The 26,293-nt window shown below is 34.7% G+C and overlaps 2 protein-coding genes and 1 long non-coding RNA gene across 3 annotated transcripts in view; 2 read left to right on the top strand and 1 right to left on the bottom strand.

Annotated features, from left to right (window-relative positions):
- Positions 1-21,078, bottom strand: part of LOC114381531 (probable 2-isopropylmalate synthase) — a 46,166-nt gene extending 25,088 nt beyond the window's left edge. Inside the window, exons 1-3 of the mRNA XM_028340805.1 lie at positions 20,444-21,078; positions 7,086-7,299; positions 6,927-7,007 (exon numbers count right to left, since the gene is read on the bottom strand). Coding sequence (XP_028196606.1) covers positions 6,927-7,007; positions 7,086-7,299; positions 20,444-20,988 — 840 coding nt within the window. The 5' untranslated portion in view covers positions 20,989-21,078. The remainder of the gene's footprint in view (positions 1-6,926; positions 7,008-7,085; positions 7,300-20,443) is intronic.
- On the top strand, positions 170-3,356 carry LOC114381462. The gene is made up of 2 exons (XR_003660048.1): positions 170-587; positions 2,809-3,356. It is a non-coding gene; the product is annotated as an uncharacterized LOC114381462 (long non-coding RNA).
- Positions 21,079-21,686: 608 nt separating the features above from the next.
- Positions 21,687-23,285, top strand: LOC114381530. Its single transcript, XM_028340804.1, has 3 exons — positions 21,687-21,691; positions 22,459-22,804; positions 22,981-23,285. The coding sequence occupies exons 1-3, from the start codon at positions 21,687-21,689 to the stop codon at positions 23,035-23,037; spliced, it is 408 nt and encodes a 135-aa protein (XP_028196605.1). The 3' UTR covers positions 23,038-23,285.
- The last annotated feature ends 3,008 nt before the right edge of the window (positions 23,286-26,293 follow it).

Here is a 26,293-nt window from a genome sequence, read left to right as displayed (position 1 = left end):
TTTTATAAAAAAATAATTTGATTAAATTTAATTCTTAAAGTTAGCAGAAAAATAATTTCCGTCGCGAGAAAAATATATTTTTACAATGTAGAGTTACACTGTGTAAATTAATTACCCAGTGTAAACCCTTTTCACAATCATAGCAAATCTCTAGTCACCAATGGGGGAAGGGGCTAACAATTCCTTGCCACACCCTTCCTGAATCCTCTCTTTAGCCACTTCAACACTCAACCTTCACACACCACCCTCCTAACCAATCAAAATTCATGCATACCCGTCACACTCACTCTCTACTCATTTTCCCTCAACTTAGCAAACAAGTTAGGTTCTCTCTCTCTCTCACCAAAAACGCTTCAGATGACCCTCAATTGAACCAAGAGCACTCATATCCTCTTCTGAAACACACAAATTCGTTAACCACCAAGTAGGAAGGAAGAGTCACTCTAAAATCTTTGCACTAGTTTTGTGTTGTGCTTGCAAGGCTTGGAAGCTTACATAATCTTAACCACCTCTTCCTCTAATTTTCATGTAGCAGTGAAATCTATGGTCAGCGGGTCTTTTTGGTGAACGCAACCCTGGAAACCATGGTGATTTGATCCTCCATTTCATTGCACACATCAAAAGTATCTTTTTTTTTATAGTTTTTTTGCAACTGTACTTTGACAAGCTAAGATCTTTTTCTTTGCATGCATGACCTATCTTCTTCTTTTGTTCATTTTCATGCTTTAGAAGAGCTCCCAGTACAAAGGAGACTTTTTCCATGTTTTTTTTTATATTTTATAAAGAAAGTTTGGATTTTTGAAAATGGGCAATGATTAGGGAGAGGTTGGCTGGAAGGTTTAGTTCTATGGACAAGTCTCGAGGTTTCAAGCCTTGAATGAAACTTACCTGTTGGTTTTTCGTGAAATTGTTTTTAACTCTAGACACAATTTTCAACACCTTTAGTGTTCAAGACCTTGAGAGATGGGGTCATTTTGAAGCCCATCTATGACATGCAAAGTGACTACCTTGTTGTGCAACGAGTGTCTGATCGTGCTCAATGTTTTGTAACTTTTAGCTTATGTGGTTGTCATCTGAACAAAAGGTTTACTTGTTATGAAAATATAGAAATAAATTCTATTTAGAAATTTAAATTTAAAAAAATATGGATTTCATCTTCATTTTCTAAAGGCCTAGCAAAACGGAGTTGAATAAGAAATGAAATATTTAGGTTTTGGGAAAAGTGTTAGAAATAAAATTTTACTAGGAGCAACATAGGGAGAATTTTTGTGTAATTTTTACCTTGCTTAAAAGAAGGTTTTTTAGTTTCACACTGTAAAAAATATAATTCTTTTTGGTTTTGGGAAGAGGTATAAATTCGCAAATCTTTGAACTATGTCCAAACTGAAGTGCTCTCTGTCTTGCTGCCTTGTTGAAATTTTTATGTGTTTTTGTAGATTTTTGCTAATGAAGTACTTTACCTTGTTGGAAAGATAAGAAATTTTCCTTTAAGGCTGTATGAAAAATTTTCAATCATAAATTTTTTTGATAAATTTTAAAGAGGCTTGAATGTTCTATGCTTTTAAAACCTAGGGTCTTTAATGCATGTTACTTGATGTATTGAATCATTAAATTTTCACTATGTGTTGATGTGTTTCCTTGTTAATTTTTTGTCTAAGGATTGTGTGCTGAATTTAATGATTTCAATGAGTTAAGACCTGTTTTTTGATTATTGAAAGGCCAAAGGATTGTGAATTTTGAGCAACTATAACTATGGAATGTGATGTTTTAATTGGAGACCGGGAGGTGTGACATCAGGCACTGTTGCACGTGATCTTTTGTGTGTGACCTGGTTGGCTTGTAACTGGAGACGATAATGATTTGTGTGCTAAGACCTATGTGTGGTAGATACAAGGACTCGGGCACGAGTCCTGGTATCAACTAGGACAATGTTCTAATTGGCATAGTGCATCTCGAAAGGCATGCACTAGGTGTGGATTAGAACCCCGTTCTAGTGAACATTGTGTGTCTCGAACGACGTACAATGCTTTGCGTTAGTTTGCAAGAACATGAACATAAGTACCCATGTGACTAGGATGTTTCCTTCGAGAGATTAATGCGCTTGAGAGACGTACAAGGAAATTTAGACTCTCAACGGTATGTGAAGATTTTTTTCAAGAGAGTTGACTTTGGGGGACATGCAGGAAGTTGTGAGAGTTCTCTAGAAGATGATCGATTGGCGGTTTCCACCAAGAGGTGTAGATGGGATTCCTATTTTGTGATTATCTTAAGTTTGATTGATTCTCGGACTTGGTTCACCTTTCTACGATGTTTTGTACCTATGCAATTGGGCCCCACGGTAATGACAAAGTAAGCACTCTGTGAGGAGTGATAGAGGATTAAATCCTTAGAGTTAGGATGGCCTTACAGGTGGTACCTGGGTTATGTTCACTAACTTATTGTTTCTTGGGGGTATGGTGTTGAGGTTGAGGTCTCATTTTCCATAGTGCCAACTTGGCAATCCTGACAAATGCAAGACATAACTAGCTAGTGAGAGCTTGCCATCATACCATGGCATAGGGTGTACTCCTGGTAATCACTCAAAATAAAATTTTGTAACTCCAATGAGTTTTGGGAGTTTCAGTGGCGGTTGGCTAATGTGATCTATATGATTGAGTTAGTAAAAAGAGACACCTTAGGATGCATGTAAGACCTAGTGAATAACCACAATGCAGTGGTTGTTATCCTTGTGTGTTTTTGACTTGACTTAGGGTTTTTGTGTTTTGGCTAATGAAGCAGAATGACTCACCCCTTATGTTTTTATTTTAGGATCATACTACGGGTAAAGAGATGACACTATCTCGAGGATAAGTGCACTTGGAGGTGATGGATACACGATGTGATTAGAGGCGTAGATAACTTCCTTGGGTATACTGGTTAATTATGCTCAAACACCTACTGACTTATGCTTGGGTGTAGTTTCCAAATTGGCTTGGGTGTTAGAGATTACTACTCTAAGTCCAAGACCTTTATCTCTCAATGTATTTGTTATGGGTAGGCCTAGGCTTCAGACTTTTATTTCTATATTCAACCATCAGATTCCATTATATGCGCCTTGACTCACTCATGCCCTTGGATGTATTTAACACTTTCAAAACTCAGTATGCTTGTGTATTTATGCACTCTTTACATGTATTTCAGCAGTTTTAAGTTATTTAATTTCTCTTTCCTTTCATCTAAAAAGGTTGTTGATTGACAATGATCTTAGGCTCTTAGATAAAGGTGAAGTTGTGAGGAGTTTTATAATGTTATCCTTATATTTGTATTTTCTTCTGATAGCCATAAAACCATTAATGATAGTTTTTAATATTTGAAACATTTTATCATTAGTTTCTATGTATTTCATTTTCAATATATTGTATTGATCCACCAACATATACAATCTTCATTTTTTGAACTTAGTTCAATCACAAGTGAAAGTCAAGGTGACTTATATTTCCTTTGCAACCATACATGAATATGTTGTAGTTTTGAGTATTGCAAAAGACAAAGTCCCATGTTGCTTGGGATAGCTTTGGCTCAAGTGTTTATATACCATTTTGTGATATGGACTTTCAAAGTGGCTACCAGGAGATGGAAGTCTCATGCACATGAGCATGAGTTGTGTGGGTTTGTCATAGTGCAAATCCACTAATTTTACCCTCCCCCTTGCGAGTAGAATCCTTTTACATTTTATTCAATTAAATTATTTTGAGATTTATTTTGAATTCAAAAAGCACGCCTATCCAAAAGTCCCAATTTTAATGAGACAGTTTTTTTATTTGATCCAATTACAAAAATCATGGGATTTTCCTTCTTTCTACCTCAATCATTTGATTGTTTAATTAATTAGTATCAATTATCATTAACTATTTTAATTATTATCTTTATTATTATTAATTACTCAAACAGTCATGTGGTCCCCTCCAACCCAATAAATATGAGTCTCTTTGACTCTATTTTTTCACATCAAGAATTATCTCACCTCGTTTCTCTTCTCTAGTTTGCTTTCTCTGTTCCTAGGTTTAAGTTTTAGCCCTTGCTAGTTTTGTAGCCTCATAATGTATAAGAAGTTCCTGTTGTGTCATGAGGGACTTGCATGGGATACCGCAGATAAATCTTTTAGGGGCATTGCCAAAACACACCTCATGAAGAAATCATTTGTGATAAAAAAAACCAACTTAGAGAGAATACAATGACATTTTTGTAAATAAATGTAACAACTTTACGAGGGTTTTTCAAAAACCGTCTTAGAAGGTTGTCATTCTAAGATAATTGTGCGAAAAACCTCTTAGAAAATTGTCATTTTAAGACATTTTTTACAAAATAGTCTTAGAATATTTTACACTGTTTTTAATATTTCATTTCTCCCTCCACCTTCTCGCGCTCTCACTTTTCAACTTCCCCTTCGACTCCCCCTCTAGGGTTCCCAAGCCATCACCTCTCGCGCTTTCATTTTGAGGTTTGGCTCCACCTCTGCTCTAACCTGCAATGCCCTTTCCCTTCCTTTATGTTTTGGTTTGGCTCCACATCATTCACTCTCATTGGCCAAATTTTCACGCATCCCACCATATAAACCTCGCATTCACTAAAAGTCTTGAAATACATACTCTTCTCATATTTCTCAGTCACTAGAACTCATTTCTACCTTCACTTCGCACATCTTGAACCCTCTCTTTCCAACAACTAGGTTAAAGTTCATCAATGGCTGGTTGTGGCAAAACCCTAGGGTCCAGCACTGCCAAAAAGGCCACCTCAAGGAGTAGCAAAGCCGGCCTCCAATTCCCCGTCGACCTATCGCCTGTTTCCTCAAGGCTGGAAAATATGTCGAGCGTGTTGGCGTCGGTGCTCCCGCTTACCTCGCCACTATCCTCGAATATCTCACAACCGAGGTAATAGCCGTAATTTTAAATCTGATTTTGAAATTATCTCACCATGTGATTCGATCTAGGGTTTTGTATTTCAATTGGTTTAATTTCCCCTAATACTTGTTTGTTTTTTGAGCAATTGGATGATTGGAAAATTGGAATTTGATGTTTTTATTTTTTAAGTTTTGGAGTTGGTTGGAAACGCTGCGAGAGACAATAAGAAGACTCGAATTATGCCACGCCACATTCGATTGGCGACGAGGGACGATGAAGAATTAAACAATGCTTGAATCGTTATTGCATTAATTAGCTTTCTTTTTTTTTTGTAAGATTTTATGTTCTTTATCCACATGATATAAATGCTCATTGGTTCAGCTCAATGGTTATTAATTTATTTCCTTTTGACTTTAGTTTATTTTTTATAAATTATTTAGATATGTTATGTCACTTAAATAGTTATTAAAGTAATATATATGATTTGTTATATGTTACATGATTTCATGAATAAATCTTCTTTATTAGGCAAAAAAATAGTGTTTTTTTTAATTTTCCTTTTTTTAAAAGACATTCTAAGACGGTTTTTGGGAAAACAGTTTTAGAATTCTCAATTTTTAAATTTTTTGTTAAAAAAAAGACATTCTAAGACGATTATTTGAAAAACCGTCTACAATCTAAGACATTTTTTGGAAAAACCATCTTAGAATTCTCAATTGTGAACCTTTTGTTTTTTTAAAAAATATATTCTAAGACAATTATTTGATTAAAAACTGTCTTAGAATAATAGCTTTTTTAATATGGTTTTTTAAGAATCATCGTGGAAAGTCTTCACTTTCCATGACGTTGGATTCAAAGACGATTCAAAACCGTCTTTGAATGCTTTGAAAAATCATGGTGGAACTCTGTTTTTCCAGTAAGTACAAGGTTGTGTCCAATAGCATATACCTAATCATATATTCTATTATTTTATAAGGAAAAAGATTATAAGGTATCATACTTTTGTATTCAATTGAATCTTGCTTACATTTTCTATAGCCTATTTTTCCCTTAAGAAAGGAATCCCTAGAGGTGATTTTGGAACATTATAATCACCATTAACAGTAATACTCCAAAGTGTGTATTAACTAGATTTCATGAACATTTTCATCGAGTCCCTCTAATAAGGATTTTTATATTCAAAGAATGTTATAGAATGTTTTTTAGGAGCCAATTAAAGTACAAATGATATGACATAAAATTTAAGTTATAAACAATGATAAGGAGGGAAATGGTTACATAAGATTAATTAGAACATGACTATTGAATGGTTACATAAATAAAACAAAATTTTATTTATGATCATCTTTCAGAAAGTTTGAATAGGTATAGGCTTATTGTGAAGTGATATTGGAAAAGAAATATGAAACTATGGTATGATTAAGTAATTTAAAAGATTAACAAAAGAAACAGATTGTGGAAAAATTAAAAAAAGAAAACAAAAAACATTCTCATGGAAGATAACATGCCTAGAAATGTGATATTTGTTAATTTTTAGGATTAAGAAACTGATTGTGTCATTGATATTCTTTATAACTACCATAATGGCAAACAAAAATTATCAATGATGCATGTTAAAAAATTTATTCACAAAAAAAAAAAACAGTGATAACATGCATGTTAAGAGTAGTGATACTTAAGTTGAATAACAAAAGAAACCAAAAACCTTTAGATTACATTGTGTAAATAAATTGATGACAGAAAATGATGAAGAAATAAAGAAAGCTACAAATATAGAGACTATGAACATTATCAAGGGAAACGTAATGCATTATTTCTACCCTTTTAGTTTGTAGTATATAGAAATAAACATTAGGACTTAACACCTTTATCATGGAAAAATTTAGGAAACACAAAATATTATGTTTAGTCTCATATTCACATTGGACAAATTAATTTATAATAGTGTTAAATTGAGCATGCATCCAAAGGAATCATGTTGAAATATAACAAAATGATTTTTTTCCATAATGGAAAAATTCATACATAAGAAAGATTGATACTTACCTCTTCTAACGACGCATTTCCAGCCCTTTCACCAATCCCATTAATGGTTACTTCTAATTGCCGTGCACCTGTACGAGCACCCTGAGAGTAACCAAGACTATCTAAAAATTGATATGTAGTTCAATTGTCCAAATTAACTAGTTGAGTTGTACGTTATACCTCGATGGTGTTAGCAGTAGCAAGCCCAAGATCATTATGACAATGAGTCGAAATAATAACATTCGCAATTCCTGGGGTATTGTCTTTTATATCAACAATTAATTTTCCTAACTCCAATGGCATTACTATACCTACAGTGTCGGCTATGTTCACTGTTGTTGCCCCGACTTCAATAACTACTCCAAGAATTTCATAGAGAAATTCTCTATCTGATCTGTTATCATATTGAACAATACAAAATAAAGGTTCAAAATTCATAAATACAACAATATTTAAAACAAACAATTATGTACATAATATTCCGTAGATACAACATTTTATTAAACAAGTGCTATATAGATCATCCTGGTGATATGAAGCTTTAAAATTGTGATGTTTATTGGTATTGAATTCACTACATACTTAAGTAATAAAAATTAAATAGGCATTGTTGTTACATAATCTAGAAAATGTTAAACAATTTCTACTATGCATAACTAGTGCATACAAATAATTGAGAATGGTTAAGAAAACCCTAACAAAATATGTAAAACTTTCTAAAAATGTAGTTATTTTTCTGTTATATATATCTTTCTTTAAAGACAACTCTATTTAGAGATACAATCTGACACTACATATGGATACTTCTTTCAATAGAGATTTAAACTTTAGTTCATCACATACTAAAGGACTAGTCCCTTCCACTAAACCAACCCCCATTAGTTGTTGTTAGTTATTTAGTCCTTAAAATAAAAGTATTTGAAATTAATATATTTAGGTTAAATTAATTTGTAGGTCTCTAAACTATTTAACATTATTTTTTAATTAATTCCTTGAATTTTAGTTTCAATTAGGTCCTTAAACCTGTACTTGTTTTTAATTGTGTCATTTTGTCTAACTCTCATTATGGAAAATGAATCACAAGAACCTAATTAGTCTTTGAATCTAGTATTGTCACCTCTACAAGTCTACACTATGCATTTTCATCTCTCTAGGCCAACATTCACACCTCTTTATGAAAGTATATATGATCGCCTCTTCATGTAAGTCTTCTCGCCTCTATAAATTCTAAATCTAGTATTCTTAATCAAGTTTTTCAACCAATATTTCTCACCTCTCTAGATCCATTCAACTCAATTATTCTTTTACAAGTCTCTCCAAGCTTCATTCTACAACAACCCGCTCAAACTCACGTAATTGACTAAGGCAGTTAATTTTTCGTAAAGGCTGTTATACAGAAGGACCAAAGTAAAAAAAAAACAATAAGTTCGAGAACCCAATTAACAAAAATAGTTCCGGAAACATTAAAAAAATATATCAAAGTTCAAGGATTTACGAATTAATTGAACATATTATTTATTGGTCATTTCAATCCTAAACATTAGGATATATAGTTTGATCTTTCATGTTGATATTTATTATGCATTTTAGTCCCTAATACATGTTAATTAATTTGACCTCTAACATCAAAGATAACAATGAACCTAGTGGCCGAATTTTGTTTAATCGCCAACTTTCAATACTAATGGTTGATTTTTTCAGTGCAAATATTTGTTTTTTTCAAAAAATGGATTATTTAATAAGCTAGGAGCTACCTTAAAATAAAAAAAAGCTAAGAGCTAAGTTATCTTTTAATATCTATCTTTTAACACCATACCATTACTATTAAAGATGGATTTTCGATTCCAAATATTGATGAGTTCTTGGATGAGCTTGGTGGTGCAAGCTGGTTTACCAAACTCGATTTGCTACAAGAGTATCACCAGATACTTGTGCGCGAGGACAACGTACATAAAACTGTATTCCGCACTCACCATGGGCATTACGAATTCCTTGTAATGCCCTTTGGCTTTTGCAATGCTCCTTCTTTACTCCAAGCATTGATGAACACTACCTTTAAACCCTTTCTACGTAAATTCATTATCGTCTTCTTCGATGATATTTTAATTTACAGTCAGACATTCGCAAACCACCTTCAACATTTGGATTGTGCTTTTTGGATCCTACAAGATGGTCAATTCTTCCTTAAGTTATCTAAATGTTGCGTCTTCCAACAACAAATTGAATACTTGGGTCATGTGGTGTCCGCTACTAGTGTTCAGCCCTTTCCCGACAAGATACTTGCCATTCAACAATGGCCATGACCTACCTCCCTTAAAGCCCTGCAGGGATTTTTGGGTCTCACAGGTTTTTATAGATGCTTCATCAAAGGATATGCTACCATAGAAGCCCCTCTGATTCATCCCTTGACCAAGGAACATCTCATCTGGTCACCGGAGGCCCTACTATCCTTTCATGCGTTACTAGAGGCAGTCAGTGTAACACCTTGATATATATATCTATATATTATTAGTAATTATGTTTGATGTTTGATTATTTGTTGCGTTATTTTCATCCGAAATTATTTTTAAGGAGGTTAATTTAGTTAATAGAGGGGTGTGGATAGATAAGGATCTAGCTTCTCAAAGAAGCCTCTTGAGAAAGCTTCTCAAAGAAGCCACGAGGAAGCTTCTGGAGGAAGCCTCTTAATGAAACTTCTAGAGAAAGCTACATGAAGCTGCCTCAGTAAAAATGCTTCCCAGCCTTCGTTAACCGTTGGATCTTCTCTAAATTTGGTCTTCAACTTCACAAGACACTTTTCCATGATTTGACCGTTGGGATCTTTGAGAAAATGTCTGGAGTGTGCTAGAAGCTTCCGTTCCCGAGAGCATTTCTTATTTAAGCACTTCAGCCTTTGCTTTCGTGTAGCTTAGGAAAAACGTCATTTCTTCTTCTTTCTTTCTTTCTTCCAAAGCCATTTCTAAAGTCCCAATCACTTTCTCCATCACCCATAGCCACCATTAGCCACCACAAACCATCGTTGTTCTCCATTGAAACCCCACACCGAGAGGAACCCTTCAACCAAAGCGGAATCTTCCAACTTGGCTTGCGGTTTCGATAGAGAATGAAACCCTAATCTGACCTTTCATTTTCTTTCGACGTAACCATGATTCTACGCTTGTTTCTTGTCTTTGCATCTTTTCTGACTTTGGAACCGCCATTGCATGTCTTATGCTTCCTTTGAAATGCATGTTATTTTCGTAACCTACATTGAACTCCGGTCACATTGGCGTGGTCGGAATTTCCTAATGATGTTCCTTTGTAAAACCCGAAATGCTCTCAGCTCTTTCATAGTGATGTGGGTGTTTGACCCAGAGCATTGTTACTAGCTTTGTTTTCTGAAATCCATACTAAGTCTCCTTCGTTTTGGCACGGTAGAGGCTTGCGTGGAATCGACGAGCAAGGACAAAAAGGAATCTTCAAGTGATGCGACGAGGAATCCGCGGGGTAGCTCACGATAGGTAAGGGGAGTTTATTATAAAATTTACCGTTTTAACACCATAGTTAGGGTCAGGGAACCTAGCTATGAGGATATCTGCCTGTCCCTGTTGCATGCTGATTTTTCTTCAAAGAAAATTACGTTTTAACTAATGGGATGCGATATATATATATATATATATATATGTGTGTGTGTGTGTGTGTGTGTGTGTGTGTGTGTGTGTGTGTGTGTGTGTGTGTGTGTGTGTGTGTGTATTGTGATGAATGATATTGTTGTGGTTGTTTGATTTGTGTTGTTTGAAGACCTGTGAGTGTGAATCTCAGGCATGAAAGATATGTATGTATATATGTGCGAAATGCAATTTGTTGTTGATGTTGCTATTGAGGATTTTAATTGATATGTGATGATAATGATGATATTGATTTGAGATGATGTTGTTAATAAAGACCATGTCAACATGAATTGTTATTATTGAGGAATATGTGAGTATAAAATAAGGTTGTTGTTGTTGTTGATAACGTCATGTTGAGAATGACATGGAAATGGAATGTTGATTGATGTTGGAAATGCATTAGCATGTGCATGTTGTGTATGTTCGTGGGGGGCACTGTGCACTGACCTTCTAGGGTCTTTGGCACTAGCTTTTGGCCACAAACATACGTCGTATGAAGTGTATGTCATGGGGGGTAGAGTGCACTGACCTTGTCGGATGGCCCAGACGTGGGTAACTAGCGTGGTTAGAGAATCTAAGCATTTCTGAGGGGATGCTTAGGCGCTTTAATTGGTCCATGGTCTTTGGCACTTACTTTTGGCCGTGATCATAGCTCATACAACACAGGAAATAGAGTAACTGTGGCCAAGTGTACTTTGTACTAGGGGGCTGTCACCTGGTAGGGAACACCTTTGGGCTCCCAGGCTGATCACCTATGGGAGGGGGGCTGTTACGTGCACAACTGGGTGGTCTCGACAAACTCAGCACAGTTCCCTAAGTGAGAGTATCGTGTGGACACGCTTAGGCAATTTCCTGAGATTTGGTTGTTGTTGGTACGTACCACATTGCATCTGAGTGTTGAGTCAGGTGCATGCATCATTCTGTGCAGTCTTGATTGGGTCCATGGATGGATGATGAGTAATTGTTGAATGTGGATGATGAATATTTGTTGGATATGAGTGTTGAATAATGATTGTTGTGTATGCTCATCATGTTTGCCTATGTTCCTTGCTAATTGTGGTTATTTGGAATTGGTATTGGTTCTTTTTATAATGAACTCACCCTTGCAATTTTGTATCATGTGGTTGATACCTGTGATGATCACGAACCTTGTTCGTGGGAGCAGAATGACAGTGATAGGGTGCAGGGAGTAAGATTCTGGTGAGGAGCCGCCGAGTCGACGTGATTGACGTTTGCGTTATTTTGGGAGAGAGTTGTATTTTGTAATCAACTCCTCCGTAGTTGGTTTTTAAGTTTTATTTTGTTGAGTTAAAGATGTAAAACTAGGATTTTAATTATATCTATGAACACATTTAATTTTCGTTATATGTATGACGTGTATCGAATTATTGTTTCTAGGTAATTATGCATATTCACTTAAGTAATGGCGTGTTGTTGGATGAATTTATGTTGTGATAAAATCACTTCTATTTTCATAGTCAAAAATTAAGGAAGTTCTTTTTATAAAAAAAAATAAAAATTGAAATCATCAAATATTAGAGTGTGGATACCGTAGTGATGAGGCGGGTCGTTACAGTCAGCTCAGCACCAGTGCTATGCCTACCAGCACCCCATAGCTTTTTTCAGTAAACCATTGTGCCCTAAGCTTCTTCAAGCCTCCACCTATGTTAGTGAATTATGCGCCATAACAGCTGCCGTAAAAAAATGCAGACAATACCTATTGGGTATTGATTATTCTCACTAACCATAGGAGTCTCAAGGAACTAATGGCTCAAACTATCCAGACACCGGAGCAACAGAAGTATCTCACACGTTTAATGGGATATGATTTTATCATACAATATCGCTTTGGCCACTCCAATGTGGTCACAGATGCCTTATCTTGTACCTTTGACCATTCCAAGGGAATGGTCCTCACTTTTTTAATGCCATATTTCATTTTTATAGATGAACTAAAAGGAGAGCTAGCTGATAACCCCGAGTTTAATGCTCTACGACAAGGCTTACAAGAGAACCCAACCAATCGTCCTACTCTAACTTACAGTGATGGGTTGGTCTTACAAAATGGTCGCATTTGGCTGCCCAACAAACTGAACTTCATCAGGCTTTTGTTGCATAAATTCCACTCCACACCCACAGGCAGTCATATGGGTGTCACAAAAGCTTTGGCCAAACTACATGACAAATTCACCTGGAATTCTATTCGACAGGACGTTCATGATTTTGTTGCACAGTGCCTCAACTGTCGATACACCAAATATGTGACCAGGAAACCAGCAGGATTGTATCTCCACTACCTTTTCCTACTCAGCCATAGGAGAACTTATCACTCAATTTTCATTGTCGAATTACCGATATATAAAGGAAACACCACAATACTGGTGGTTGTATATCGATTCTCCAAAGGTATTCATTTGGGCCTTCTTCCATCTCAATATATTGCCTATCAAGTTGCCACTCTTTTCCTGGACATAGTTTCCAAGCTTCGCGGCATGCCTCGGAGCTTAGTCTTCGACAGAGAACCCTTGTTTATTAGTAAGTTCTGGCAAGAACTGTTTAAGCTATCTGGCACAAAGTTACACTTAAGCTTGACTTTATGCGTGCCTTTGTTCATCATCGCCCATCGCCATGGGGTAAGTTCTTACCTTGGGTCGAGTGGTCGTATAATACTTCCAAAAATACTAGCACTGGAACCTCCCCATTTGAGGTCACATACGACAATAAACCATCGACAATCCTTTAGTATATCACAAGCTCTTCTTTAGTAGAGGCATGGGACACATTACTCACCACATGTGAGGAAGTTTTTGATAGCTTACGTCATAAATTGTTAAAAGCGCAAGCTCAAATGAAACATTTTGCAAACAATAACCGTCCAAAAGTACACTATGCAAAAGGTGACTGAGCTATGGTCAAACTCCGTCCTCAATGTCAGTCGTCCCTAACGGGCCCCAACAAGACCAAGCTCACTAAATGTTTTTATGGCCCCTTCAAGGTTTTGGAATGTATAGGTACTGTGGCTTACAAGCTCCTTCTTCCGTAGGACTCACATATCCACCTTGTCTTTCATTGCTCACTCCTCAAGCCATTCTGGCATGATGCAAGAACTGAACCCAGCCCACTTCCATTACCTGGAAAGGACTTCGACAACTATCCTCTCATCACCCCTCTAACTATCCTCAATACTCGTTGGGTAGACACAAACAATGGACCTCGTTTACATGTGCTAGTGCAAAGGGCCAGTTTACCAGTTGACGACACATCTTGGGAACATTGGGCTTCATTAAAGGAGAAATATCACCTTGAGGACAAGGTGATTTTTTAAGGGATTAGGAGTGATAGACCAGTCAACATGCATGAAGCCCAGCATGGAAGGCCTCAGAGGAAGGTCACACCTCCTCAACGTTTTTGCGATTACGTTTAAGTGCTAATGTTTCAAAAGCATAGTTGGACGTTGTTAGATTCTGTTATTTAGTGCATGTCTTTGTCGAGTTGATGTTAGGGCTTGTTCCCCATTATAATATTTGTATTTTCGTGTAGTGCTTATCTTTTGGTGCCCTACAAGTGCCTATATATATGATAGCGCATTGTAGGAGGAATAAGAAGAAAATATCTAGTTCTCTCTCTATTCTGAATACTCTCCTTCTTCCTCCTGTAGCTTTACGTAACAAGTTGTTATAACAATGGTTACAGGGTAGATAGAGCCTTTAATCTCATACATATTATTCAAACTCTCAACCACTAAATCAATTGATCTAGCGGGTTAGCCTATAATATATTTGTTCTCCTCTTTTCTTTGCCAATTACCTAATCTTTATTTTTCTCATTTAAAAAGGAAGTTATCTCAATATAAAACCGGTGTTTAAAATTTAAAAGATTTCATTCTAGACTACTTTAAGAGAAAACAAGGATTCAACATAACTGATTAAGTGTAGTTAAATCCTTATTCAATACTTAAAACTTAGAACAAGCGTATATATGAGCTACAAAATATCATGTCAACGGCGTATATCAACAGTAATTTAATATAGATTTTACCGGGATAGAAGTGAAGGCCTTTTTTGGGAAGGAATTTCAAAGTAATTAACATTAACATGTAAGACAAATAACATAATGCATAAAGAAGTTTGACACTAAAAATACATCATATCAAGAGTGATTGACCTTTGGGTCTCTCTTACAAATTATTTTCAAAAATAGGATTATTTAAAATGAATCACTGGTATGAGATCATTTAAAACTACGTAATGTCATTTTTTACAGTCTAAAAAAACTGTCAAAAACTGACCATTAGTGTATTTTTTTAGATATTCAGAAGATAATCATTAGTAATTTAAACCAATCTTATGTCAGTAATTTTTGTTTTAAAACAACCTCATTTTAGTAAATAATCTGTTAAATTCCCTAAATTAGTCCATCGTCCTAGTACTTGTAACTAAAATAGTAAAATCTCTCGCTGCACAAAAGAAATTTCAACAAGAAGGTAATTAAGAAGGGCGGTTGCTTTGGCTTCACCATGGTATATTTCTGGAAAGAAATTAAATGACAACCATGAGTGATGCCATATGGGAGCGAATTCATATTTCCGATAGGTGTGCCTTAAAGTGTAAAAAACAATAGAAACATGGTGTTGCCACTAAAAGAAAATGAAGGATCTTAATCTTCTAATACATTTATTTATTTTGAAAGAAATAAAACAACAGCCATTAGTGATGCTGTGAGAGCGAATATTTCCGATAAGTAGGCCTCACTACTAGAAAAATTGGATTTTAAGTCGGTTCTTATGCCCATGTCACGACGGTTTTCAACAGTCGTTAATGCCAACGTCGTAAAATGTATAAGCTATTTTACGACGGTTATGGAAATCGTCGTTGTAAGGTTTTAATACTACGACGGTTATCTATAACCGTCTTAGTATGCGCCAAATATTACAACGTTTCTTCTATAACCGTCTTAAAGTGCACAGATAATTTTGGGTTATAAAGACGGTTACGATAACCGTCTTAGTAGGTGACAATCAAAATTTAGTGCACCCGTAACTGAGACTCTTGAAGAGTTCCCTACAAAGGAACAATATGAAGCTCATATTAGTGCTGTTGTAGAACCTGAGACCCCTGTAGAGAAACATAATAACACAGGATTATGGTACTTGGTGTATAAGCACATGGTATCAAATATGGATGAAAACAATTCCGAGTCACTAATTGATGGGGCAGACAAAAAAGAGTCAGGGTTTGATGGGAGCAGAACAAGAGGAGCTTCCTTCTCTTATGAAAGTACACCCGTGACTGATCAAGAGATGAAATTTAAGGACCATGTCGTAGCTGATCCAGAAGTTGCACGCCAATAGAATAAAGCCATCAAGATGGTAGACGAAGCAATTGATTCAATTCTTCTAGATGATCAGGATGACTTATCAGACAAGGAATCACTCAATGACAGCACAATTTTAGACAACTCCAAACAATCCAATAGAACTGAAAGAGTATACAGTGAAGGCCTGAACCAAAAAGAAGAAAAGATAGAATCCTGGAACGGAATGATCCAAAAACAAGAAGAATCAGCACCAAAGGAGCAAAACAAAACAAACCAGAAAATGTCTACAAGCTGGAGCAATCTTAAAAAAGTGATCCTGCTTAGGAGATTCATCAAGTCATTGGAAAAAGTAAGGAAATTCAACCCAAGAGGGCCTAGATATCTACCTCTAGAGCCTGATTCAGAAGCTGAAAAAGTTAACTTAAGGCATCAAGACGTGGAAGAACGAAAAGGTACGAAATAATGGATGCTTGATTATGCACTTTGACAGGTTGTTTCCAAGTTAACCCCTGCTAGGAAAAAAAAAAGTGGAGCTGCTGGTGGAAGCTTTTGTTTCCAAATTATATTTTGATGTTATTTATGTTCATCAAATGCTAAGATATCTCACAAACGTTTTATTATACTAGTCAAAGAAAATTTGTCCATATTTTATTTGGAAGAGTTCAAATTTTTTATTTTTTAAAGTATATCCTGAATAGTTTATTTGGGAAAATAAAAAATAATGAAGCACTAAATGTGCCCAATAGCAAGAAGGCAGAAGCAAAAAGTTTGTGAGATATCTTAGCAAGCTTCCATGCTAGCTGTTGGGTGCCTAAAGACGTTAAAGGTGTGGATGTAATTTTTCCAAGATTTAATTATTAATCAGTTCCTTCAATCAATCTTATATAATTTGAGGTCTTATTTTCTAAATGAAATGATTTGAGTTCAATTTTTCCTTATAATCAACCATGATAGAGGTAAAAAAATATGGGAAGAATTTAAAACATTTGTGGCAATTACTATGCTTCTCCTGTATTTGGTCTATTTTACTACATAGGAATGAAATTATCTTCAAGAATTATACTATAAATTAATTGGAACAAAGTGTTGCAACTAATCAAAGTTGAAGCTGGATTTGGATCAAGTCAAAAGTTTCAGGTTCTTCATGTTTTGTCGGGTGATATTTAAACCAAATGAGCTTTTTTTTTATCTATGCCTAGGAGGTCAAAGAGTTTAGGAAATATATAAATGTAAATTATTGTCGACGTTCTATTTGAAAATGGTTGGGAGAACCTTTTATACTCCTTCCCAATAAGATTTTGACTAATAAAAGAAATAAACCAGAGCCAACAATGCCTCACTAATGCAAAGAATAAGCATAAGTTTGTCACAATTACATGTCAATCCAAGAACCTGAAAACTTGCTTCCAAGAAAATACTAGATCCAATTTGACACAGTGATTGCAGTACGTGTACAAGAAAAAATAAAATCCAAAGAAAAAGTAGAAAGAAGAAATTTAGAAGCAAAGGATTTCACATCTTGTCAACTTAGCTTTTGAGGCAATCACTAAAGGAATATAGGTAGGCAAAAAGCATAATGAAGGAGAATCCATCAAATTAAGGATGCAACACAAAGCAACTTACAAATTAAAACATCAACCCTGAAAAGGTAATATGTACTTCCAGGTATAAATAGTAATATTTTCCAACCTTAACCAACCTGATGACTAATGACCACCCTTTTTAACATTAAAAAATATCAAAATATACTATTACAATCCACACTGCATTCCAGCCTCCACAATTAGCAAAACGGTAAAATTCAGTAACCAAAATAAAATTCTACAATAATAAAGTTGACAACCCCAAAATAAATATTTGACACATGCCTATGTTCAACTTCAACATAGGGTAAAATATTATATAAATAAACATGATTACGGATTGAACAGACAATGACAGAGAACAAGACCTGAAAGAAATTGAAGTAAAGCATCAATTTACTATCACCTGAGTCCTTTAGATTAAAACCTCATTTTACAGTAAATTTGCAAAATTAATTTTCTTCAACGAAAGCATGAACAAACAGGATAATCTAACTTCAATAATATTGAGCTCATTCTTTTTTCTAATTTTACTAACCAACAAGATAACCCAAAGCAACTAAATTTCGATTATTTTAAGAAAAATCTGACATTACTTTAGCTTCAGACAGATAATCAGCCCTCAGACAGATAACCCATAGAAGCTAGCAATTATACATTGTTAATTAGGGGAAATTAAATATAGTGCAGCATTAACCTTGTTCAACTAAGCTTCGGCTTTCTAATTTCTCTACTTTCTGAAAAAAGATAGACATCCTTGCTATGTATCCATGCCTCTCATGATTGATGCACATGTTAATTAATACTATATAACCTAACAACTCTTAACTAAGCAAAAAACTGAATCAATATAGCAAGCAATAGAGCAATTTTAACTAACAAAAAAGTAGCTATACTTAAGCCAATCAATTTCCTTCCAGCTCAATGAGTTCCAATTTTGTTTCCATTAGTTAGTAAATTAAGAAACATCCAACAAACATTAAAATATTCAACTAATTCACTACATGACCCAAATATTCTGATGCTTAGAACGGTAAAAACCAAACCTGTTGCTCAAACGCCAAGTAAAGCCTTCTCAACTCCTCCTGTAGCTCTCTCCAGAACAGCACGAACCTACACGCACACCCGAGCAATCAGACAAGAAATTCAAAACCCAAAAACCATTATTAAATGAAATTAACCAGAAATATGCAAACACCATGAGTATACTAATAACAGTGGTGAACACCATGAGTATAACCAAAGTAATTGAAAAAATAGCAAAGGAATCTGAGATTGTATCCTCAGAATGTCTTCGTTTGAGAGAGGGAGAAAGCACATACGAAAGGGAAAAGAATGACCCCCAAATGGCCCTAACATATGAGATTGTGTCACTCTCTTATTTCACCTCTGTTTTCAAACTCCGAAACATTAAAACCCCCAAATGGCCAAACCCTCAACACAATTGGTAGCTTTTCCTTTCAGCAATGACTATCGGTTCGATACAGAACAAGGAACAACATGCAAAGAAGTATACATTAGAAGTAATCAAATGGAAGAAAAGCAGGAGAACATACCTTCAAGTAACACTCACAAAAGGAAAAGCTTAAGTGCCCTCGGTATGACTTTGTCTGTGCTGTTTGGTTTGCTAGAAACTTTCTCTGTGACTTTGTAAAGAAGTGACGTCGATAACAATGTCCAAAATTTGAGTTCTTCTTGTCTGTGCTGTTTGGGGGTTTTTGTTTCGAAGAAACCGCGAAAACGGAGGAGAGGGTGCACGGGGTAAGAAGTAAAGTAAGAGTGTTCTTCCTCAGCTAGCTAGGGTATACCAAAAGTGAAAATGATATACAAAGGCGGTCTTCCATAAAAAAACGTCGTTGTCTTACTTCCTCATAATTACAAGTTTGCCACCGAAAGAAATTCTAAGGCGGTCGTCTATAACCGCCTTAGAATGTACGACGTTAAAGACAACAGTTTTCTCCTTTATTACAAAATTGCCACCGCTCCGTACTCTAAGACGGTTTTTAACAACTGTCTTAGAACTCACGTCTTAAAAAAGCACTTTTGTAGTAGTGCCTTAAAGTGTCACAAAATAATGGAAACATGGCTGCCACTAAAAAATATAAGGATCTTAAACTTCTGACACATATATTTATAACACAGATAGGAATAAAGTGGATAGCCAAATAATTAACTATAACCTCTTGAATTCTTTAAAGAAAATATACTTATACTTTCCATCTATGAATCTTGTCTCATCCAATATTATAAAATTAGATATAAATGAGTCTAAAGGAAGATGAAAATTTTCTTTAAAGATAAAATTATCAAAATTCTAAAGAAATGGTAGGAATACTTTCTCTACCACTCTCTTTTTATCAGTAATTATTAATTGTAAATACCACTCTCTTTTTATCAGTAATTATTAATTGTAAATATGATTAGTTTTTGTCAGTGAAAAAATTTGAACTCTGATTTATTTTTCTTTCCTTCTCTTTTTAGCATTAGACCAATCTTATATTTCCATAAATTATATTTCTTATTTAATGTTTCTTTTCTGATTTAAAATTGACAATTGCTAAAATGAGAAATTTTTAATAAATTTTAGTTAATCATGAATAGGAAAGTGTGAGAGATGTTCCTAGCATTTCTCATAAACATTTTAAAAGAAATTTTGATCTCTTTATTTTTTAAAATCGTTAATTTTGATCCTATTTAAAAATAAATACATCCAATTTTCTTATTTTTTAAAATATATAATTTTAATTTTTTATTTTAAAATAAAGATATTTAGTTCTCTACTTTTTTTGCAAGATTTGCAGTTTTGGTCATTCTCTCTCAATGTGAAAACATACTTTAATCACATTATGCTAATTTCTTATCAATCATGCCTTTTGAATTTGATGAAAAAACCAAAATTTACAAAAATGAAATACTAAATATGTTTATTTTAAAATATAAAGACTAAAAACGTGATCCAAAAAGAGTAAGACAAATGAAAGACTCGTACCTAGTAGCATCTTCAGCACCGAACTGAATATCATTGCAACCCAAACTCCGTGCAAACTCGACCATATCCCTGGCAATCTGAATCACCTGATCTTTACTCTTTCTCAGCTTGTGCTCCATGTGAATAGGGCTCGTAGCTATGGAAGTACAAAGCCGTGGCCTCTTAGCATACTTCACAGCCTCCCATGCAGTAGAAATGTCCTTCTCAACGCACCGACAGAAGCCAGCAATGACAGGCACATAACCATCATCACCAACAGCATTGCCAACCTCTTGTGCTATCATTTTGACGGCCATGAAGTCACTGTTCGACGCAGAAGGGAAGCCGGGCTGGAGGATGTGCACGCCCAGCTTCACCAGCTGCCGTGCGATGTCGAGCTTCTCCTTTGCTGTCATGGTGGCTCCCGGGGATTGTTCGCCGTCGCGGAGGGTGGTGTCCAAGATGCAGACGTAGGAGGAGTCGGGGATGTGGTTGGGAATGTATTGAGGGCGGAGACGAGAGAGTTTTGGGGATTGAGAACTTGGAGTGGAGGTTTTGGTTGCCATTGATGTGTGCTTGGGGATTCGAAGGAAGGAATGATGAATGAAAAGGTTTTAAGTTTTGTTGGAGAGTCGGGGGTCGTTTATTTAGAGTATGATATGATATTAATCGGAATTAAATTTTATAAGTTAAATGAATTAGTACTGAGACGTAACTAATCAATTTTACCCCGTAAAAAAACACTAATAATTTTAGTGTGATTTTAAAGTAATTATTTTTAAAGTTAATAAATTTATTATTAGATATATATAATAATAATTTATGATTGATGATATTATAAAAAATAATTTTTTTTCACAATTTTAATATATTTTCTCATCTATTGTACTTTTATTTCTTTCTTCTCTCCTTAGGTGTTATCTAGATGTTAGGGGAAAGATATTCTCTCAAGTGGTAAAACAAAATGAGATTCTCATGTGTTAAGATTTCATCTTTAATTATTTAAGACTTTTATTTTTTAATGAAATATATTATGTTAATATTTTTTATTTTGACAAAACATTAATAAAATTTATTGAAGGAGTAGAATCTCGTCAAATAATAATGAGCATGTTGATATACACGTTATACTTATCTAAGTGTGAGAAGAAATAAATTCTTACGCTTGCTTGAACTTCATTTGATGGGTTCAAAATGGAAAAAACAAACACAGTAATTATTCCTATTTATATAAGGATGAATAATGATAAATGCACACGTCGAAATGAGGTGGATTGGCATCAAGAAATAGAGATAAAAAAAAAAGATACTATGAGAAAGTAAAAAATATATGTGATGCAAAAATAAGTGACATATAAAGATAACAAAATATATAGGATAAAAATGAGATGAAAAAAAAAGTAAAAATATGTTTAGTAATTTCATATAAGGATTATATGATAAAACAAACATGTACCCTATTTTGGGAGAATTCGGGTAAAAATAAGAAGAAGAAAAAAAGTAATAAAAATGATAAATAATTTAATAAAAAAAGAATGAGATGAAAAAAGTACTAAATATAAGATAAAAGAGGGAATCAAAACATTTTTATATTTTTTTATATTAATTTCCAAACTGGTACTTAATAAATTGTGTTCTCTTTTTCTTTTAAAATTAAAAAAAAAATCAGAAAACTTCTTGGCAAACATCTTAGAATATAAAAATATATTGTATCGATGTCCAAATATGTTTTCAAAATGACAAAGCGTGATCAATATAATTTCATAAAATAACAAAAGTTGAGATACACTAAAACATTTTGTCCACCCAGCAGTAAAAAAAAAGAAAGATCAGTAATGGATTAAGGAATAATATTTTTTTTCACGACTAAAAAGAGTACATTCTATGACACCAAAAGACGTCGATTCTAAATAACTATCGTAGAATATATGACGGTAATAATTTTGTAAACAGGAAGAGTTCAACGACAACGGCGTTACAAAAACTGTTGTGGAATTCTGTGTTTAACGAGGTTTTTTTTTTGTAAAAACAACGAGATTTGCGAACTATTTTAATTTACAAATTAAAGATACGTTCAGACCCTCACTCACTCACTGTCCAAACCTCGCCCTCTCACCTCTCCTCTTCTGGTACCTGCATGAGCCTCACCCCCTCGCTCATGTGCCTCCACCTCGACGACGAGTGGTTCACGTCGCTAGTGCAAAGTTTGAGGTTCGACACAGTTTATTGCTCGCGGTGCTGTTAAGGTTCACGAAGGACCCTTTCTCACAGGTGCGAGCCTCAGCGCTGGAAGGGCTTGTTGGTTTCTACAAGTGCGGCAGAGTCGAGAGACATCATGTTCTTGTTGGCAAAACCCTCGTCTCTCGTACCCAGGGAACAAAGGTTTTTTATTTTCTTCTATTATTTCAAAACCCTTTTTATATAGCTCGATGATTTCATTTTTATATATGGAGTGAGGCATATGATTGAATGATAGTTGGGTTGGATCTGCATCTATTCACCAAAACATTGGATGAGTAGATAACTAATTTGTTTGACATCATTGTTTTTTACTCTAGGTCATGCTGAACTCATTTACTCGCGAGCTCAACTTGTTAATCCGAAAATTGAGTTGAGCTATAGAGGCATATTTCATTGTCATCATTTTTCTCCTACTGAAAAACTGAATCTTGTGATGTGTAAGTGTGAAAGTTACTGAACTTGATAGGTAAATGCTTCAATCCTCTGCTTACTTTTCAAGAAAGTAAGAAGGGGAAAAGGTTTTGTAAGCTTTCCTTGCTCCTTTAAGTTGATATAGGAAAAGTAGGTTCGATTATTTCATGTTCTTGAATTTATTTTGGTATCATTGGACAATTTACTTCTAGCTCTTTTTTCCAATTGTGGGGTAATGTCCTTTAGGAATTTAACTTCTAGCTTAGGCTAATCTTGTGTGCTTGAATTCAAGCCTTTAAACTTATCTTCACTGGATGCAAATGGATGGAGACTTGAAAAAGAATGAAGAGAGAAGAAGAATAAGAGGAGGATGGAACGGGGATGGAAATACTAGTGAATTTATTTATTTTATAATGGCTCGCCTTTGAAATCCCAGAATAGCAAGGATCGGGTATGTACTGCACGTTAATTTGTCTTATACGTATCATTTTTTTTCTTCTTCTCGTTTCTGCTTCCTAGTGCAGCGTAGTGACAAAATTCAAAGACAATGGTCTTTAATTTATTGCTATTTGTCCCTAACCCTGTTGCGCTGCATTTGAGGTGTCCTATGGGAAACTTGCAACTTCTTTATTCAACTCCCAACCATTCAAATCATATAATATTAAATGGTGGATTTTTTGACTGGTTTTCGTCACCATGAAGGAAAATAAATGATACTAGTCTGTAACCCGTGCGTACGCACGGGTCACTTAGTTAATAAAATTGCAATCACAGGAGTATAATTGAATATTAAATAGATATATAATTATAATGTTGATGAAATAGAGATTGTTCAGAGAAAATAAATAAAACATAATTATATATAAAACAAAATATAATCACATATAAAGTGAAAATTATAGCCACTTCCTTTCTCTTCTGATGACTATTTCCCAAATTCTTTCATGTGGCCGGTAATAGAATGATACCTCATCTCCGTGATGGAAATCGTTTTCCCTGAGAAACTTGTACCATGGCCGGACGATACTTTTATCTTTAATGTCGCGGTCAAGTGTAACGACGTCCCATTGCAGAGGAGGTGCATTCTTCCTTAAAATTGTCAAGTGATTCTCACATTGTTTCAGATATTTCCTTGCATGTGATGGGATTTCCTGCGGATCATTTATAGAGATTAATAATGTTATTGAAATTCTCATAATAATGCAAGTTAATGTGATTGTATATTACCAGTGGTTGGGGAGCACCCAGTATACATTGGGTAATTTCAGTTCTCCAGGCATGTACACGGGAATGAAGTATTGGTCTACCACATGTTTGTTGATTCAGGGGAGGTGTAAAATGTAGATCAAAGATGGTATTATCATCGCAGGCAAAGAAGTTGATGATAATAGACTCGTAAATTTTTAAATCTGCCCTGACCTCTAAGAGTCCATCTGCAAAAAAATATCTTCATCGGTGTTGTTGGACCCGTATTGGGTAGGTTGCTCCATTGTATTTGAACCGAACTTCGTATGGGTAATTGGGTGCCCATTGTTCATGGTAAAATGGAGGTATCTCTATGAATGTCTGAATATAAAAAGCAAGAAAATGTATGAAAAGAAATAATATGTCAAAAGAGAAAATGAAAAAAGTTAAAGGAACTAAATGAAAATGATATAAACTTCCACGCGAAATCCACAGTCAAAGCAAAATGCTATATATTTAAAATGTGGTGAATTGAAAAGCATGCAAATGCAATGGAAGCATGGAAGTCAGTACAAATAGGAAAAAATAGAACACGCAAAGCAGGAAACAGGGAAAAAACAAAACGAAGAGAAATGACATGATCAATCAAAAACCATGCAAATGGAATGTAAGCAATAACCAATAGATGCAAGGTAAGGAAAAAAAGTTTTTTGTATTTTAAACTATAACCTGGTCATTGTGGAAAGCTACTCTGAATTGCATGATTGCAGGTGGTCTCACAATTGGATATCTGATCTGCATGAACAAAAGATTTGCTAATGTCAAAAGTTTAAACGAAAAAATAATGCATTGCAAGATATAAACTTTGTAAGAGTGGCTCCTTACTCTGGTTGAAGCGGTGGAGGATGAGGTACTCATGTTGGGTTTTTCTGAAGTAAAAGTATGGTGATTTGATGTTAAGATGATGTTTGCAGAGGAACGGGTAATATGGGTTAATAGTTGAGTGCACTTGGTTAATTGATTTATCTTTTCGATGGCATAAGTGGCGGTAGGTTTATGTTGGAAACGGTGTAAGTGAATGGTTGCTTCTTGAATGTGAAAGGAAGTGATGATATGAAGAGCCTCAACGTGAATAGTTGTGGAAGTAACCGAAGGGTTTTTTTCTGAATGGTTTTAGAAGTGATTGGACTTTAGTGTTGTTTGTGGTGTGCATATAATAGTTGGGCCTTAAATTCCTTAATTTTTTCCATGAGGTTTCCGGCTTGATAGATTAATTAATAGATTAATAATTTAAAATTCACCTAATCATTAAAGTATTTTACACGTTCCCGTGCTTGAAGTAATTGCAGTATCAACTCTGTCGTCACCCATATCTTCTCAATAAATGGCCCTGTGAAACTGTTGTGTGTGTAGTTTCTAAAAAATGCTTAAAATGGAGGGACGTTAGAAAATAGAGAAGAATAGGCAAGATAGAGTAAAAAAACTGAAATTCAAACTGAAATAAATTAAAACAAAATGAAAAGGATTTTCTGTGAGGACTTTAATTCTCCCAGACATATCAAGTTCCAAAGTATTGTAGTCCACTAATTACTACTACCGCTACTTAGTCAGCCTTATTTATCCTTAGTTTTTTTATTTATAATGTGATTTAAAAGATAAGATGTTTAACTGATCTAGCATATTTTGCTATTAATAAAACCACGTGTATATATATATGTGTGTATTTTTCTCGATGTGTGTCTGTGTGAAAGTGGTGATATGAATGGAATTGTCATTGTTATTTAAAAAATTATAGATTGGTTGTTGTTATTCTTGCTAGATTCTTAGTATTTAAAATCAATGGAATTGTTTGCAAGAAGTGATCACAAAAGAGGAGCACTGTTTCAGAACACATCAGAAAAGAATTGAAATTGATTGTGAATTCTCAATATTTAATATCAATTGAATTGTATTGAAGGTTGTAATAACTTAAATTATATAATGCAGTGATAATATAATATTGAACAATTGATTATTAAAGAATAGAACTGTTTG

This window comes from Glycine soja, chromosome 13 (assembly GCF_004193775.1).
Source record: "Glycine soja cultivar W05 chromosome 13, ASM419377v2, whole genome shotgun sequence".
Classification (NCBI taxonomy): Eukaryota; Viridiplantae; Streptophyta; class Magnoliopsida; order Fabales; family Fabaceae; genus Glycine; species Glycine soja.
The sequence above is the reverse complement of the archived record's forward strand: the minus strand, read 5'-3'. Positions and strand labels throughout refer to the sequence as shown.